This window comes from Poecilia formosa, unplaced genomic scaffold, assembly GCF_000485575.1.
Source record: "Poecilia formosa unplaced genomic scaffold, Poecilia_formosa-5.1.2 Scaffold500, whole genome shotgun sequence".
Lineage (NCBI taxonomy): Eukaryota > Metazoa > Chordata > Actinopteri > Cyprinodontiformes > Poeciliidae > Poecilia > Poecilia formosa.
In genome coordinates this window covers 292663-312001 of record NW_006800439.1, presented here as the reverse complement: position 1 = coordinate 312001, position 19339 = coordinate 292663, and the positions used below count along the sequence as shown (strand labels likewise).

Here is a 19339-nt window from a genome sequence, read left to right as displayed (position 1 = left end):
CCACTAAAACTGTCCGACTGAATCTTAGCTGCTCTGCCCCGAACTGCAGCTGTCCGAGGTTATGGATATCAAACAACATTTCCCATGAGCCTTTTAGTTAATGACTTCACAAAACAGGAAGTAAACATGAAGGAAAATGTCATCAAGCGGCTTCCCTGAGCCACGACAGATCGTAGAGGTTGCAAACCTTTTCTCTTCAAACAGTGAAGTGTAGCAGCAGGAAGCTGTCACATCCCTTCTGGTGGTGCAGCTGAAGCGTTAGCATGATGCTATGCAGCCTTAGCTGTTCTGCTGGTACGTGATCGCTTTGATAAAACATCCCAGCTGTCATGTCGTTGTTTCAGACTGCTGACACTCAAGGCTAGTTTATTATTCCATTCTCACTACTCTATTGTCTTTAGCAGCTTTAGTTAGGGCTCTGTTGTTGTTCGCATGAAGACTGGCGGATAGGAGACAGTTAATGACGTTAATAATAAAAACCAACCCGTCAGATTGTTACAGTCCATGTTGAATAATATCAGACAAATAAGCAGCTACTGCTTGTTTAAAACAGTGTTCGAACGCTAAGAAAGCGATAGCATCAGAATCACATTATATTATTGAATAAAGGACTAATTCACTGCTTTTATTAAATCAAGATCCATTTTAGTTATTTTTCCCCGCTTCCAGGAAAACTGCATTGAGTGAGCCAGTTTGAGCTAAATACTGTATGCTTCTTCCAGAAATCAGTTTGTGACAATCTGTTTCCATCTCATCTTTCTCTGTCACACTTATCAATTATTTAGAGAAAATAACTTTGCAATACTCTCCTGGAACTGCTAATATCTGTCCATCCACTCAATCAAGATGACTGTACAGTCAGCACACTGGTGTCTCCTGTGAGTTTTCGAAGGCGGCCTGGTCCACGTCAGTCGGCCCCAGGGCCTTTGTTACAGTGTAGTTTTCCTCCATCAGTGTGTCCAGAGCAGGAGAGCTCAAGTCCAGTCCTCCAGAGTTACCATCCTGCAATTTTCAGATGTCCCTGCTCTAACACACCTGAATCAAATGAATGGCTCCTTAGCAGGTCTGTTCAGAGCTGATCCTGGTCTGTTGGAGTAAAGATGCGTCCAAAAGTTGCACAACAGTAGCTCTAGAGGACTGGACTTGAGCACCCCTGGTCCAAAGCATTTATGTTGTATAATAAATAATCTAACAACAACTTGAATAGTCACCACAAACTTTGTGTTCCTTTGAAAAACTTTAAGTCATTGCTGTATTCATGATTTCCATCTTAAGCTTATCCCACCTCATGGAGAAATATTTATACTAATGCGCCAAGTCTATTAGGAGGTTTACATTTAAATTTTTTTTTTTTCCAGGTGTGCCGTTTCCCTGGCCTGCATGATCCCTGCTTCTCTCTGTGAACGTGCTCAGGGCCATGGCTGAGGGGATGGGACAGAGGAGCCTTATGGGCATCGGTGTGCTGCTGGCTTGGCTCTTGCTTTTCCACCTGTTGGTCAATATTTGGCTCCTATGTGTGTTCACCAGCTTGCTGCTGGTGCTCGGAGGTTGGTTTGGCTCCCAGGCTATCCTAGAGTCCAACAGCTTGGTTCACCTGGAGAGGTTCATCAGTCTGGAACAGGTGAGTGCATCACTAAATGGGTTTGTTTGTTCATGTCTTTGCACATGTGTGTGTTTCATTTTGTGTCTGCAAAATAATCAGGAAGTACTGAGAAAAGATAACCTTAGCTTAGACTTTAGTTGCATGGTCAAATGTAAAACCTTGCAAAAGCATTCATACCGTTTGAATTTGACATGGCACGTCACAACCACAAACTTTATTGTGTCTTACTGGGGTAGTCTGTCATAATGCGTCATTTTGAAGTGGAAGAAAAAGATAAACAATTGAAAAAACTCATGGAAGTACTCCTAAATAAAATCTTGTGCAACCAACTGGCTTCAGTAGCCAGCCAGTCAGTAGAGTCCATCTGTGTCTACCTCATTACAAAAATAAATCTAGCTGAATTGTGAAGATGTTGGTAGAATGATGAACACACAAGCCATGAAAACATCATAAAAGTTAACGTTTAAAGATGCGCAAATGTGGAAGAGACTTGCAGCAGAAGGTGGTTCTTCAAAGTATCCACTCAGGAGGATAGAAAACGTATGCATACCTCACTTTTCTGATTATTTGCTGTGAATTTCAAAATAAAGAATCATTCTTCATTCTCCTCAGTACTGTGTACTCCAACACAGTACTCCACTTGTGTGCTTTATGTGATAAACCACACAAGTGTACTTTGTGTTGGTTTATCACATAATTTTCTCCCAAAAATACATCGACGTATACTTGCTTAGAGGATTTAATGATTGTTTTCCAACAGTTGATTCTGGGAACATTGTGGCCTTATTGTTATTAGATTTTAAATGCAGTGTTTGATACTATTAACCATGACATCTTTTTATTTCGACTGCAGCTCTGTGTTGGTCTTAAGGGTACAGTTTTAGATTGGTTCTAGTCATATTTGAAAGACAAAATGTTTTCTGTTCATCTGTAGCACCACCCCTACAGTATGGAGTACCTCAAGATTCAATCATAGGCCCTATTTTGCCTATATTAGCTAGTATAGGCAGGGGGCGCTGGCGGAAATTTTTACAAAAGGGGGGCGCTGGGATTCCTTTGGGGGGGCGTTTGGTCGAAGGTAAACTTTACACCTTAAATGCACAACAATACCAGTTTAGACTTTGAGCAACTTGGTAAAACTGTATTGTGTAACATTAAATCATGCCTGGCTGACTGCAACTATATCGATGGCAGTTCTTCTTCTTCTTCTTCTTCTTCTTCTTCTTCTTCTTCTTCTTCTTCTTCTTCTTCTTCTTCTTCCTCTTCTTCTTCCTCTTCTTCTTCTTCTTCTTCTTCCTCTTCTTCTTCCTCTTCTTCTTCTTCTTCTTCTTCTTCCTCTTCTTCCTCTTCCTCTTCAGTGTTTGTAGCTTTTTGGCGCAGCTCCTGCTACTAGTAGCTTCATCGCATCAGTTCAGTGTTACACCGGCTGATGACGTTGCTGTGATCCACTTGTCTGGAGTCTGATTTTAAAATATTTTATGTTTTACTGAGGATTTTTGTACATATGTTTTGGCAGTTCTGTGATCATGTCAAAGCAGCAGCTTATATTAAAAAGTGTTTTATTTCCGTTTGAAAGCTGCCCGCTTCCATGGAAGGACAACAGAAAATCGCTCTTATAAATATGTAATTACTAAAATCACGATACCTTCACTGTGTATCCCTCTGAAAAATGAACCCATTTAAATAAAGAAATCCCTCCATGGTGATACCACGACAGAGAGCATTCATTTTATAGCGATAACACCGGAGCTGTAAGTGGTCCGGTATGAAACGGATGTGAAAGAACAACACAGCACTTTTACATTTCAATAATCAGAATACTGAAATTGTTTCCGTTGTTTTAAAAGGTTTATGTCAGTCTGCCTTTTCCCCATTGATACGTTTCCCGGCTGCCCTGCACCTTAAGGGGTTGAAAAAAAAAAACCAAACGTCGCGCACAATGAGCAAAACTCTGAAACAGGAGAAGCGGGACATAAAACGGAGCGACGAACTAGATGTGAATTATGGCATAAAAACAGGAAATCCGACGCTGAACAGTGAAAAATCAACACATGATGTGAAACATGATGATTAGGCGGCGCAGCAAGTGATGGATGAAGATTACTGATGGTCAATAAATGATAAAATAAAACTAGCAACAGGAAAGAAACTAAAGTGGACATAGCAATAAACTAAGAGAGGATAATATTAATCAAAGGAAACTAAATGGAAATGAATGAAGAACAAAATGCAAGAATAAACTAAGAAACTAAAGTAAATGCAGAGGAATAAACTGGTATGGCAAGACCTTTCGAGCAATAATTAATACAGAGGACTGTATGGCAAGAATAAACACACTATTTCCAGATAAAAGGTAAAATAATAATGTTGAAGTGCCATGGGTTTGTTGAGACCACATCTAATACTGAGAATAAATATATCTTACAGACCATAACAGTAAAGAACTGATCATTTATTTATGTTTTTAATTAGATTTGATATATTTATTTCTTCAATATTATTTTTCATGTCAGTGTTAATGTGATGAGGCTGATGACTCCATGACACTTTCAGTTTGACTCATTAGGATTTAAGAACCAGATTTGTTCTTTGTAATTTCTGTCCAGTAAAACTATTAATCTATAATCAATAGACAGGTCTATATAAAGATATTATCCATGTTTCTGTCTCATATTTGTATGGCATTAAAGGACCTGGAACTTTTGTTTTTCCACTGAAAGCTCTGGTTTGCACAGTAAATGCCATGTGGGTGAAGTTTTATGGATGATACTCTGATGTCCCATTCTCCTGAAGGCAGCACAGAGCTGCACCACCAGAAACCGACAGAAACACTGAAGAGAAGAAGAGCTATGATTAATGTAGTTACAGTTCTATCCATGCTTTAATGTTGCAGAGCTCAGTCGTTTTGCAAATAGTTCAAAGTTTAAACTGGCATGTTGTTCATCTTTTATCTGGTCATATTGTGTAAGATTTAACAACTAGAAAATGGCAAAGAATAAGAATATTTTTTCCACTCTGATTGGCTGCTGTTAGGCCTACTGATTTTAACTTTAATGTTCATTGCATTTTTTGTAAACACCTGTGAAAATAATTTCTATTCCCATGGCTTTTTTGTTCTCTGGGAAATTATTTCTGATGATAAATACAGAAACAAGCATAAAAATCAAAACATCTACAATAGTGATAGTAATATTAATAATAAAATAACAGTAGCCTACAAATTCTTTGGTGGGGGGCCGGTGAGGGAACTGGATAAAGGCCAGGGGGCGCTGGCCCAAAAAACGTTGAGAAACACTGAATCAAGAAGCTGGCTATGGACAGAGCTCTGTGTCCGAGCACATTCAGAGATTTTATTGTTTGGCATTTCCGTAAGGCCTGACATGGTAATTTACTTGTCCTGACTGGTTTAAATTGAGTCTTTATTCTTATGTGTTTTTATATGTGCTTTTATGAATACTGTACAGCACTTTGGTGCAGTTAGTGTCTGTTTTTAAAATGCTTTATAAATAAATTGAAGTATTTATAAAGTGATAAAATATGAAAAAGTGGTACATGTGGTGTTATGAGGCTCATTTGTCTCAGATTTGTTCTCATCTGCATTTCAGGTTCAGTCATCTGCGGAGGACGAAGAACATTTGGACCAGGAGATCCATAACACAGTGAGAAAAATAATCAGAGACTTTGTCATTTCATGGTACTCCACTGTGTCCACAGAGAGTGGTTTTGAATTAGAAGTTCAGGAAGCCATGATCTCTATGGCCATGAAGCTGAAACAGCGTGCCAAACACATTGACAGAAAGGTAAGAAGCTTTAACAACATCAGGTACATTTTGATTTTGGAAATCATGCACACACAGTAGGACAAGAAACTTTTTGTATTTTCTCAGGAGCTGACGCAGAAGGTCCTGAACCTGGTGGGCGGCCACCTGCAGGACTACCTCACGGCAAAGGAGCTGGCCAAAGAAAAACAGCACAGTGAGAACGAACAGTTGTGGAAAGCGTATTCCTCTATCGCCACTCCTCACGTTGCTATGAGCGACTATTCAGCAGAAATCAACTACATCCGAGCCGTTGTGGCTCTGCTGCTGCATGTTTTGGTGCCATCACCTCATTTAGAAACCAACACAGGACGATTTGTTGTTGGAGAGCTTATCACCTCTAATGTCTTTCTCCCTCTAGTGGCTAAACTGTCAGACCCTGACTGGTTAAACCTCCTGATCATAGAAATCCTCTGTAAGTCCAGCACACGGCTGGACTCTGTTGCATCCAAACTAGAGACTTGCAGCTTGCCATTACCTGCTGCTGAATCTGAGACTCCAACTCTACAGTGTGTAACTCAGGCGAACAGTGAGTCGCTTCAACAAGGAGCAGAGATGGAGCTGACTGATGACACGGAAGCTGCTCTACCTGAACTCCATGCCTACGATGCAACTGACACAGAGGAGGTGAAGTTCCCCCAGACTTTCTCTGGAGAAGAGGAAGCTTCTCGACCGTTTTTAAGATGCTACCTGAGAGGAAGAAAGTCCAACCCATTTTACCAAGAAACTGACTCTGATCCTGACTCTCCTTTGGCGGACTACAAACCCACCTCCACTGATTCTTTGATCATGATAGGTCAAGTAGACACACTGTATAACAGATCCAAAAGTTATATCACAACTGCTGAGGACAACAGTAGTATAGACTTGGAGGAGGTTTCCCCAAGTCCAGTGGACGGCTCCTATCCTAAGGTCTTGTTGAATTCAGTACTTGTGGACAGTCCTAATGACGGGTGCCTGTCATCACTCAGGGACACAGAGATAACTTGCAGTACCAACAGCCTTCAGGATCTGAAAAGAGAAAACAGTTCCCCTGCAGCAAGTCAAAGCAGAGAGCTTGTCTTGGGTGTAGAGCCGACTGGATTGGGGAATCCTAGCGAGCTGATCATGGCTAGTCCACTGCAGGGCTGTTCTCCTGTGTCGACATTCAGTTTTGAGCCCCTTAGCAGTCCAGAAGGACCGATCATCATCCAAAACCTCCGCATCACTGGTACCATCACAGCCAAAGAACATCGCGGCACTGGCTCACACCCATACACACTTTATACCATCAAAGTAAGTGATGTTTCTTTTGTCAGTCTCAGAAGAAGTTCTCCCGGTAATATATTTTTAATATTGCTATCCAGTTGTTTGCAGACTGTTGTTAAACTGATGATCTACTTGGATTTTCACACACAACTATCTTTTGTCAGAGAGAATTATGCATGGGCAAAAGGGTGAAACTTGGTGAAACTCAAACTTGCTGGATATTTCTACAAACATAATGATCTTTACTTTAAAGTTATGTACATGCAAAGTGCACTGTGTTACACACAGTCTAACCTGTACTAGAAATAAATAAAGCTGTTTTGGTTTCCAGTATGAGACGTCGGTGGGTTATGAGAACCTGGAAAGCATCCAAGAAGGCTCTGAGCTTATAGAGTCAATAGAGATAGGCTCAGAGAATCCAAACCCTATCCAGCCTGTGGCATATCACATGGTCAACAGAAGATACAGCGAGTTCCTTAACCTACAGACTCGACTTGAAGAAAAATCAGAACTGCGGAAATTCATCAAAGGTAGGTACAACTGCTTTTGTTCAGTTGGCTTTGTTTGTTTTACTCATTTAAAAAGTTTTGTCTGTAGAAACCCATTTACTTTAACACAGTGATTTCATACTGAACTAACTAAAAATAAAAACACATGTAATCTACAGACTAATTATTAATTTAAAGGTAATGATCCTTAAACAATCTCTAAAATTAGTAATTAAAGGAGGAGTGTAGCAGCTCCCCCAGCTCTTGAATTACTAATTCAAGGGTTTTTATTTTCGTTGAAGATCAACCATGATCATCACAGTCACCACAATAACCTCAGTCACCGTGAAAACTAAAACATATACAAACATTGGAATACAAAACATAAACTTACAATACAAACAAGAAGACAAAACGTGCCTCGCTGCTTTCACTGGGGAACACTAAGTGTTGATTTCTTTGTGCCAAACACACCTTGACAGTTGTTCAAGTCATTCATTGGTGCAATGATTCTGCCAGCTTTTATAGGGCTTGCCCTCATTAGCTACGGCAGCCTGTGAGGTACATACAAACTCCTCCACCCCCAAACATTACAAAGTACAAATGCCTTTAAACAAAACATAAACCACCAACAGTACTAATCAAAACAGACAAACATCCATAAACTATCTGCGACATTCATAATTTAGAAAATTCACTTTGAATAATTTACTTTACAAATTTAAATAATTTAGACAATTTATTTTAAATAGTTCACTATCCATTACAAGCAATATGTAAAATCAACTTTTCTTGAGCTTTACATTATGTTATAATAATGTAAAACATCAACATCAAAAACATACCTGGAGTGCATTAATTCTTTCATGCGTGTTTTAGAAATCTTCTAATCTCCATGGCAACCATTCAGCTGTGCAAAATGCCTGGCTGGACCTAGCTCCACCTTTGAGGACACAACTTCTCCTCACAGCTGCAGTTTTTACCTCACAGAGTCGCCCACCCCCAACCCCCCAACTCTTCCACTCAGCTACTTCAGACTAACCAGCAGCAATTAGCAAACACCTGGTGGAACTGTGCATCCGCTGAACTACTTCTCAGAGCAGCACTTTTAAAATGTAGGTAAAGGTTTAATAGAGGAGTTATGATGTGATGACCTCCCAAAGGTGAAGTTTCAAAAACAGCAGAAGTTTTTAAAAAGACAGAGGCCAAATTTTACGCCACTAAATTACAACGTCAAATTTCTTTTAAGTCATGTTTGATTTACATAGCACTTTAATAACAACTGAAGTTAACATAGTTACTTGATTGTGCTGTAAAATAGCACTACATACCTGGAAAATGGATAATACTGCCCCTGTAATTATTATTGTTTAACAATTATTGTTTGGCACAACTGGGAACTTTAACCTCATCTTAATCTAAAAAGGGGGGAGGAAAAATGGGGATGGAGTAAAACAGAAAACAAAGGAAACCCAAAGTTTCAGAGCACCAGGATAATCTGTCAGTTTTCAGTACCAGATCATTGGCATAAGGATTGTGAAAGACACTTTAATTTTGGTCCTGCATATGGTGGTGTTCATCTTTTTTTGCGGGGGGGGGGAAAGGGGGCATGTTGGTTTCTGCAAATTCAATTATAGGTTCAGTGAATCTCTCTTAGAACAGATACTATCTTAATTGGATGGCAGGTCACCTTTGGACCAGTGGTACGACTTTCTCTTAGGCACCTGAACTTTGGGAGGTTCCTCACTTTAAATTAAGAATCACACTTTAAATCTGGATAAGTTGATTTTCGTCTCATTTCCGATATGTGAAGAACAAGGAAGTCCTGCAGAGGTTCACTTAAAAATAGACCACTTAGCATAGTATACAGTGCCAACAAAAATATCAACTATCACATACATGCATATTCCAAATCAGCATCTGAGACACAATGCTTATGAACAACAGTTTGAAGGCCATCACTTTGAGGCAAATTCTGAAGGGGGCTGGGCAGCAAATATGTTTTGCAGATGAAACTCTGACATTAAGATGTTTACTCCATACTATTATCTACTGTGTTACTGTCTTTGCTCTAAATAAAGTTGTATTCATATAACTTGTAGGTGTGAAAGGTCCAAAGAAAGTTTTTCCTGACATGCCATTTGGAAACATGGACAGTGACAAGATTGAGGCAAGGAAAGGACTTCTTGAAACCTTCTTAAAGGTCAGGGGTTAGTTTTTCTTTCTTTTTTTTTTTCTTTTTTTTTTTACCAAAAGACACTTTACCCCATTGTATCACACTAAATACTGTCTGTTTTGATCTCTGCAGCAACTGTGTTCCATCTCTGAAATAGCCAACAGTGAAGAGATGCAGGAGTTCCTTGCTCTCAACACAGATGCTAGGATTGCCTTTGTGAAGAAACCGTTCATTGTGTCTCGCATAGACAAGGTTGAAAGTTCAACATTTTACCAGGATTCTGTTGTCCACATGTTGTTAATTCACTATCCTGGGATAAGTTTTCAAGCATGTTTGAGAAAACTTAAAACTTGAAAACTTGTGTCATATATTATGTTTTCAAATGACCTGCATGTGACCTACTGGCTACCCAAGGCTGAATGAATGGATGAATTAATTAATCCCACTTTTGATAAGCACACAGTATTTTGCTATGATGATTCAAATCTTCTTTCGCACAACTAGATCTAACCAGGGCACATCATTAGATAAATAAATTAGGTTTTTGAGAAGCTATTAATAGAGCAGCCACTCCAGTGCAATTACCAGTATGTGCTTTTCCTTCTGTACCGCTGTTTGACGGGCACAGAGGATAACGATGTTCTGCAAATATCAAAAACATTCTGACTTATTTTACCAACATATTGTTGTGTAAAAATAATTTCTTCAATTGAAGATAATAATATTAAGTTTGACATGGCTTTAGGACCAGTGAAGGTGATTCCTAAAGGGGACAATGCATGTGGCAGATATTTTCCAGATTTTTGTGTTCTTAAACCTGGAATACAAATTAGGCAAATATGAATACTTGCAGATATCTACATAACACATGGGCCAATACTGCATAGGTATTATGAGTTATTCCAGAATATCTATAGAGTATTACTTCAAGATACAGTTAAAATTGCAGTATGTAACTTTTATTTAAAAAAATCTTTTTTTTTTTTTTTTTTTTTTTTTTTTTTTTACATATCTGTTACAGCTATATGACTGTGTCCTAAAAGTATAACATGAGACAAATAATCTGTAGGAAAGAAATGTAGCTATGTAGCTCCTGTGCCTCCTTCCTTTCAATCTACCCAGGAAGGAGGCAGCGTGGTTGTTTCCGTCAGAAATGACCATTCTGAGCCAGGAGGAGCGTCTTGGCGCTGTCAATCACTTTCTTGTATGCACTCCACACACCCACTTTTGTGTTGTTCTCTGCTAAGCTACAGCAGAGCCTGTTATAAATGCTAAGGCTAGTTAGCATAGCCGTCAATGATGGTGAGAGTATTTTTTTCACATATTATCTGTCTCATATTATTCTGTCACAGCATTGGCAGTTGTAAGAAATATGTAAAAAGCATTTTTACATATTTCTTTGATCTGCATCTTTGATCTGAGTTAACACTTTTTTGCACAAGTAGCCCTTCCTGTCTGTTTTTATCCACTGCTTTAACTACTACTGCTGTTTTATTTCCGCCTCCTTTCAGCTGCTTCCTTCATTTATTTCCACACTGGATCGTCCACCTCCATCTGAGCATATCCCTACTGTCCTCCTCTGTCACACTTACCATCTGCATTTCTTTCTTCACAAAACATGAATCTGTTCTGTGGTTTTCAACTTCCTTTATCCATACATCTCCTACCCAACCTCTAGATCCATCTTTTTTGGATAGCACCAATGTCTCTAAATCATAAATTTCAACAAACTTTCACTTGTTTATTGTTTCTTGATTCTACTGACTATAGGCACTCTTCCACCTGCTTAATATTGTCACTATATGTTTAAGCACACACTGCATGATATGTTATTATGGTCAGACTTATGGACTAAACCAAATAACAATAGAATGAAAATATCCTTTATTGTCCCACCTTGAGAAAATTAAAGATGGAGCAATTTAAACATACAAAATAAGAGATTGTCCATTTTTACAAGAGAAATAATAATATTGTTATTAAAAATAGTATATTCAGATTTATAGAAATGTGCAACTTAGTAGGGCTACTTAAAAATTGTACAAAATTTGTACATCCGTGCCTAGAAAACAGCAACAGGTTATTGACAAGAAGTAAAAACTGCAGATTTCAGCAGGAAATGAGGAAAATTGCAAATAACAGTTTGGATATAAACATTTGTGGAGTTTTGTTGGGAGCAGTGACGGTTCTGGGGTGTAACGGCTGCTGGAAGGAAGGATTTATGATGACGCTCCTTAATGCGCTAGGATGCAGCACTTTGTCACTGATTAAAGTAAGAGAAAACAGCTGAGGTCTAGAGAAACATCAGACTTTAAAATGTCTGGACAACTATTATTGAGATCAGCTTTAAAAGATTACTAAAAAATATTGGCTGCTTGGAAGGAATTGACATATTTAGAGGTCAGTGTTTTTGATTAAATATGTTAAAGATTTGTATGCACATACATTGTTTGCTTCTTTCGCTGATTGATTACTATTTTCTTTTAGAACTTGAATGGTAACATTCTCCTGTTTTGTGGAAACTTTGATGGCATTATATTGTAACAAAACATAAAGAATATGAAGTGGGTGTTAGACTTAAATAAGTTGTGTGTAAACACCCGGAGCCAAAACCACAAGTACATATTATATTTCTTGGCTAAGTTAGATAAAATGATAATAAATAAGATATTTTACCTTCTTATATAAGGTAAAATATCTTATTTTACCTTATAAGATATTATAAGGTAAATGGTTAGCTTATAACCCTTTATAAGCTAACCCTTATAAAGGTTTAGCTTTCACACACAAATTCCATGTGTGTGAAATTTGCACTCAGATTTCACAAACTGTGTGCAAAGTTTTTACTGTAATTATACCTCAGACAGATCACATAGGAACAACTGACCAGTCAGAGGACATATGGTTTTCTTACCTTTATCTCAGCAGGTCCTGAAGGTTGGAGAAGAACCTTAAGATTCACTTGGACTATTTAAAGTAAAGGTTTTGTTACCAGAACCTTGATGTGATTCACCCAAATTTTCACAATTCCACTTGCTTTACATAGAACAAATACAAATATTTTTGACATGTTTGAATTTTATTTAAGTACATATATGCACCGTTTAACTATCTCACTGTTAGTATTTCCGTTATTTTCACCAAATGGCTTCTGAAAATCTTTTGTCGAATGGTAAATGTCCTGTAGATTTCCTGTGTCAGTGATGCCAAGTTTAGCCCATGATCTGTCAGGAGAATGCTTGGGGTTTGTCATCATGTGTTTTATGTTTGCACATGTAGATTGTGGTGAATGCTATTGTAGGGACCCTGAAGACAGCATTCCCTCACTCTGAACCTCAGAGCCCCACAGAGGACACCGAGTCCGAGGTGGATGGAGGGAAGATGGGTACAGACAAGAAGAATCGGTAGGAGACTTCTTTAGTTCTCCATACATTCTATCCAAGCTTTATTCAAGTAATTCATATTGAACATGCTATTTATTTATTTCCAATAAAACACATTTCAGGTTGTTTTTGTAACGTGGCAAAAATGTTAAAAAGATTAGATATGTTTGCAAGTCACTGTATACCACATTACACAATCAGCTGTTGAAAGCAACAAACATCAACTTCAGTAATGTCCATTTTGCATAGTGTCTTTTTGCTAAACTTTCAAATTTATAAGATCTAACTTTTACTTATTTTATGGAGGGTGGGTCCCACCATCACTTACATTTAAAGATATTTGCAATAATTTTTAACTTAATAAAGCTTTGTATTTATAGTTTAACTAGTTTACTGTGAGTATTTCTAAACTCAAATAAGATTTTTTCTGAAGTTTGTGCTCATGTAGTTAACATCATCTTTACTGTTCCTAATCGTAGCTCACGTCTCAAACTCTCCAGCAAAGGCGTCCCTTTCATGAACGGCTCAGAAATTAGGCCTCCTGTGTCGTTTGTTTGGGACCAAACCAGCACAGTACGTGAACTTTGTAATCACAGTTCTGTAATTCACTTCTGTTTGAAAACTTAGTGATGCTCTTTTTGAAACACATTTGGGCAAACTGAATGTTACATTTATATAATTTCCCCCTCAATGTAGCAAAGGTGGGATTTGTTTTCTCATGTCATGGTTCTGCTGTCTCCTTCAGGTGTTTAATGGCATGACTCTGGTGGATTTACAAGCCTTCATTACTGAGGAGGAAAAGTCATCGCTGAAGGAGGCAGAGATGGAGGGAGGTCCAGTGTTAGGGCAGTGGGCAGGCTGCCGGGGTCACGGTGTGAGAGCAAAGCACGGTAAGAAAGTCTCGCTACTCTAGGTTTTTCTTCATCTTTTAAAACGACGCTGACATTATAAAGACTGAAGGAAAGATGAAGCAGCAGTGTTGTAAACAAAGAAAAAAAGCTTCGTATACACTTACTCTTTCCATTGGATTTGAAGAGATTGGTAGCGGTTAGGTGTTCCCAACAATCTGAGAAGGGTTGTAAGAGCTTTATTGCACCACCTTTGTAAGTGGAAAACATTTGGGACACAGACTGTAGAATCTTCAATTTGCTGATTTTAATAGCTTAAGGCCATGGTCTCCCAAACAAGTTTAGCTTCTGGACAGGGATCCCCTTTTACAAACCTGCAGACAATGCGACAAAATATTTAAAGACACATTGAATTTTTTATTTATTTTTTTCCTCACTTTTATTTACTGTTCAATCATTATTACATTCGTGTAGCAAGGCTGCCTCATACCTTTTAATTTTAGTTGGGTGGTGGAAAATTTTATCAAGTAATATATTATGACTATTAATCTTATGTTGATATCATAATATGTTACCACAATCCACCACAAATCCCCTCTTTTGATAATAAAATTAGTAATATTTGTATATTAATCCCATCAAATTGTATTTCATCTCCACAGTGTCCTCCACCGCAGGGCTCCTGGATGGTTCCTTTGATCTATTTTCCTGTCAGAAACTTTCCCATTTTGCACTTGCTACGCTAGCTTAAGCAACAAAACGACTTTATAAATGTGACTGGCAGCCAATCAGAAAGATGAGCATGGCAAATAACATTTTCCTGAATTGCCCCGCAATGGGACAATAAAGTCTATTTATATCTTCTGTTTCCATCTACAATTAGTCATTTTAACTTAAAATTTTATAATTCAAAGTCAGATTACATTTATATGTAAATGAAAAAGAAATTAATGATTTAAAATTTTATTCGATTCCTTTTTTCTATGATTATTTTTTATCATCTTCCCTGACTCGCCCACCTAAGAGTCTGACCGTTATTACACTGAAACATCTGACAGAAACAAAACTAGCATTTGTTGGTAAAGTTTGGAATCCTGCAGCAGCAGAAGAAATGGGGAGGGACTAGTGGTGAGGAGGCCAAAAGAGAAGTGGAAGTGGAAATTTTCCCTTTTCAGTTGCGTTTGACAGCCTTAGTTTCTTCATAATTCATTAAATGTATAGTTGCAATCTAAAGACTGTTTTATCAATGCAAGTGAAAACAAAACAATGCATAGGATTTTTAAAAGTTGAGTACTGGTCCTGGTTCCTTCAGTTAGAAACATATAGGGTGATTATTTTTGTTGTAAACCCTGGGCTAATTTTGCCAACTGTTTCAGACCTTTATAATTTTATCTTCACAGTACATCCACCCATCTGTTTGTCCATCCTGGGTCTTCTTCTGAGCTGGTGATATTGAACTTTTTTGTGTGTGTTATTCTGGAATTGCATTTGGGGTCCAGGTTTGTGGAGGAATTTTACTGTCATAAGTCCTGTTTCAGTCTGAAAGAAGGACTTCATGCCTTTGTTCTCACAACTTGTAATCCTCGTACTCAAAACTTCTGCTCTCTTTCAAATATTCACTGTGTTCTCTCAAACCTTTCTCCTAACCCTATAATGAGACAGTTATCTCATTTAGTTTTCTCCCTAATTTATAGGTAGGGAAATAACTAACTGTAATGAGATAGTTATCTCGTTATGAGATCAATTGAGTCGGCTCCCTGGCCTTCTAGACATCATCAGTCATCAGCAAAAGATTAATTGATAAATAATTTTTTTGATATTTAAATTTTTTTTATTGTTTTTCAGTTTTTGTAATCCTAACAATTAACCTGTAATATCAGAAAGACAGCCAAAGAGCCATTTCTAGCTGTGAAAAGGCAGATTATTTTTACAATCATTGTACTGCTCGATTCTTATAAATGATTTGGTTGGGGGTGCGCTTTCTGTTTTGAGTGAGTGAACTCGGCTGTACCAATACATACAACTTGTAACTTTTTGTGTATGAAAGCACTATAATTGCCATGGAGATCTGGTATGGTCGATATGAGTATGCAAAATAAAATGAATGTGTATTCATTTATCCATGTTTTCTGCTGACTACTAAGACAGAGAATGCTACTTCAAGTCAAAGAGGATAACCACCTGTTACTAATGCTCTCTCTTCTCTAACCTTGCACTGCACCATTACTATATCTCATTATTTCAGAAAGCACTTTTAATATGAAATGGTAAAGTCATAATTATGAGGGATCTACTATTTAGAGTTTCATTGGAGTGTATTGAGCTGAAAGGTTCAAATGTCTTCCTGAATGAGCATCTCACCAAGAACATTGCGGATATTGCCAGAAAAGTTAGACAATTGAGGAAGCAAAATAACATTCAGAGCACTTGCACAGCAAAATGCAAAGCATTTATAAAATTATTAGGAACACCCAAAGAATCCAAAGTGTTAATGATCAGATCCTTAGAGGAACTGGACAAATATGTTTAAATGTCGTGACGTGACAAAGGAGGTAAAACAATCACACAGGAACATAATCATGAATATAGCTGATAGAACTGAACTAAGTCGGAACAATAATTTCATACTAAGAACTTATAAACACAGTCAATTAGAATTGTCACCCTTTGAGTATAAACCAAGTTCTGAAATAAAAATAGAAATAAATGGAGTAAATATTGTAAGGGTTTAGGAAGGCAAGTTTCTTGGAGTTATTATTGATGATGATGTAAATTGTAAACCGCATATTCGATATATCCAAAAGAAAATATTAAAGATATATTGTACAAAGCCAAGCAGTTGGTTGGAAAGAAAGCATTGCACATTCTTTACTGTTCTTTACTGCCTCAATTACTGTGCAGAGATAAGGGCAATAAGTATGAAAATTCATGACAATCATGAGTTAAACTGCAAAACGGAGCAATAAGAATTATCGGTAACACTTTATTTGAAGGTGTGTGCATAAGACTGACATGACACTGGCATATTTATGACTGTTGTCATTAAGTGTCATTCGGTAAATCATGACACTTTTAATGCAAAGTTGACATTATTCAAAACGTCTTTGTTATGACAACTTGTCATTAACCAAGAATCATCTGTCACAAATGTCATAATAGTTATCAAAATTTAAAATGTGTATTATTACATTACTGTCATTTGTTGTTAGCGTTAACTGTGACAGTTACAAGGTCATTATAATTGTATATGTTCCCTTAAATATCGGACTAGTTACGGATGTCATTAAGCATTATTACACTGTCAAAAGCTTTAACAACATAGTCATTCATATGTCCCTTTACCTGAAATAAAGTAGAACATGTAGGACCAATAATAAAGATTTTATAAAGTTTTATTACACTGTCAAATGATTTATTAATAGACCCATTAATAGTTCCTCTTATATCAAGTGGAACAAGTAATTCCACTTATGAAGATGTCATAAATGTTATTACAGTGTCAAATACTTTAATAACAGTCAATGTTAACCCTAACCTCAAGTAAAGAGGATGAAGGAGGATCCTTGTCCCTTCTGAAATCCACCACCATCTTCTAGGTCTTCTTCACACCTATGCACCAGGTGTTCCACCTCTTCTCTGTATTTGGACTCATCACTGTTCATGATGCGTCCCACTACTGCTGTGTTTTCAGCAAACTTCACTATATGACAGGGGGGGTGTCTTGCCGAGCAGTCATACATCAGCAGAGTGATGAGGAGGGGGCTCAGCACGCAGCCCTGCGGCGAGCCAATGCTGAGGGTGATGGAGGAGGAGACGGTGTTGTGGATCCTGACAGTCTGAGGTCTGTTGGTCAGGAGGTCCAGAATTAAATCCCCCAGTGTGGGACTCAGTCCAAGAAAGGAGATTTAAGGCTGTAGTGCGGTAGTCATTTAGGCTTCAGTTATTCCGCTGGGAATAACTGAAGAGCATTAATGGAAGACCTTCCATCACTGTGGAGCACTTGAGGACAGGGACGATAGTGGTGGTCTTTAAGCACGTGGGCACAGATGCCAATAACAGTGAGGTGTTGAAGATGTCTGCCAACATCTCAGACAGCTGATGTGCACAGTCCCTCAGTACTCGCCCTGGGATGTTGTCGGGGCTTGCAGCCTTACGAGGGTTGACTTCCTGGAAGGACTTCCTCATATCTTCTGATGTGAGGAAGTCCTTCTGCAATCACATAGAGAGGTGAGTCACCAAGCAGTGGTATAAATCTGGTGCTGAGGGGTTTGTTAAGCTCTATGGCCTCTTTGATGATCCTATCGACTGAATGCAGCATCCCTAGCTTTCAGCAGAGCTGTCACCTCAGCATTCAGCCAGGGTTTCTGGTTTGGATAACAGGTTACTGTCTTGGTGATGGTGACATCATCAGCACACTTGGAGATGAATCCCAGAACAGAGGAGGTGTATTCCTCTCCACCTCTCCCTTATAAGTGCACTGTGTGCAGTGAAAACAGTCCTGTAGCACAGAGGCTGCATCCCTCGGCCACACAATGACTGTCTTCTTCGTTGGCCTTATCCATCTCATTAGTGAACAATAAGCTGGTGCCAGCAGGATGTAGATGTGGTCGGAGAGGGGACAAGGAAGAGCGTTGTATGCACAGTGAATGTTTGTGTACACACAGTCCAGAGTGTTGTGTCCCCATGTAGGAAAGGTGACATGCTGGTAAAAACTGGACAGTGTGCATCAGTTTCATGTGATTAAAGTGCTCCTCAACCACGTCTCCAGATGCTTTATCTGAATCAGTGCCTAAATCAGCCATATATGAATTAAAATATTTCTGGGAGCTGGAGAAGCTGCTGCACTTTTGTCTGCTGCCATTTTTGTGATGAATTCGTAAGCATGCAGGGAGGTTTGCAAGTGGAGATTTGATTGTAACAAAGAGAATTTTTGAATGTGAGGAGAAAGGTTTGAGAAAACACAGTGAATATTTGAAAGAGAAGTTTTGAGTACAAGCATTAAAAATTTTGAGAACAAAGACATAAAATCCTCCTTTCAGACTGAAAATGTGTGCCTTCGATTTATGGCAGTAAAATTATGCCATACAAGTTGCTCAAAGGTTTTGGTTGATTTGACTCAATGCAATATGAAAGAGAAGCACAGCAACTGAAAACTGAACAGAAATAATTTTGGCCCCCAAAGGAACCGAGTCTGCTGGATGATCTTCTGTGAAAACAGCCTGACTATTCTATTGAAAGTGCTGCACAATTGTTGGTATCCAGTTGACAGGGCAGGGCTGATGGTGACTCTTAAGGCAGGGTGTGTATGAATGAATGAATGACTGATTGTAGTGTGAAGTGCTTTGGAGTCCTCAGACTTGATCAGTCCTTTTTACAAATGCAGGATATTTGCATAGCTGTGTTTACATTATAGCCATTTACCATTAATCTCTTGACTCAAATGCCCAACATGCATAAAAAAGAGACACTTTTTTGTGTTGACTACTCTCTTCTGGCCTCTTGCTAAGTTTAGGACTGATTTATTTTTCAGTCTTTGCATTGTTTGGCTCCTGAAAACATTCCTAATTCTTTTGCCCTTATTCCAGTTCCAGGTCTCTTAAATCTTCCCTAATCTTGACTGGTTATTATGAGACTGTGCCTCTGACACTACTGACACTTTAAATCAAACTCAAGGCAAATATATATTTTCACATTCCAATTTCAGATGTCCTTTAGCAATGTCAATTTAAACATATATATACACTGCTCAAAAAAATAAAGGGAACACTCAAATAA

The 19339-nt window shown here is 38.2% G+C and overlaps 1 protein-coding gene across 4 annotated transcripts in view; it reads left to right on the top strand.

Annotated features, from left to right (window-relative positions):
• Positions 1 to 28: 28 nt before the first annotated feature.
• LOC103156785 (sorting nexin-19) overlaps positions 29 to 19339 on the top strand; it is a 69264-nt gene continuing 49953 nt past the window's right edge. The window contains exons 1-10 of one of the 4 annotated variants that reach the window (XM_016664621.1): positions 29 to 178; positions 1359 to 1621; positions 5209 to 5403; positions 5491 to 6696; positions 7001 to 7199; positions 9260 to 9360; positions 9466 to 9585; positions 12613 to 12737; positions 13196 to 13289; positions 13462 to 13614. In XM_016664621.1, coding sequence (XP_016520107.1) covers positions 1418 to 1621; positions 5209 to 5403; positions 5491 to 6696; positions 7001 to 7199; positions 9260 to 9360; positions 9466 to 9585; positions 12613 to 12737; positions 13196 to 13289; positions 13462 to 13614 — 2397 coding nt within the window. In that variant the 5' untranslated portion in view covers positions 29 to 178; positions 1359 to 1417. Of the gene's footprint in view, positions 361 to 1358; positions 1622 to 5208; positions 5404 to 5490; positions 6697 to 7000; positions 7200 to 9259; positions 9361 to 9465; positions 9586 to 12612; positions 12738 to 13195; positions 13290 to 13461; positions 13615 to 19339 lie in introns of all 4 variants that reach the window. The other 3 variants (XM_007578956.2, XM_016664620.1, XM_016664622.1) reach the window with 3 other exon arrangements.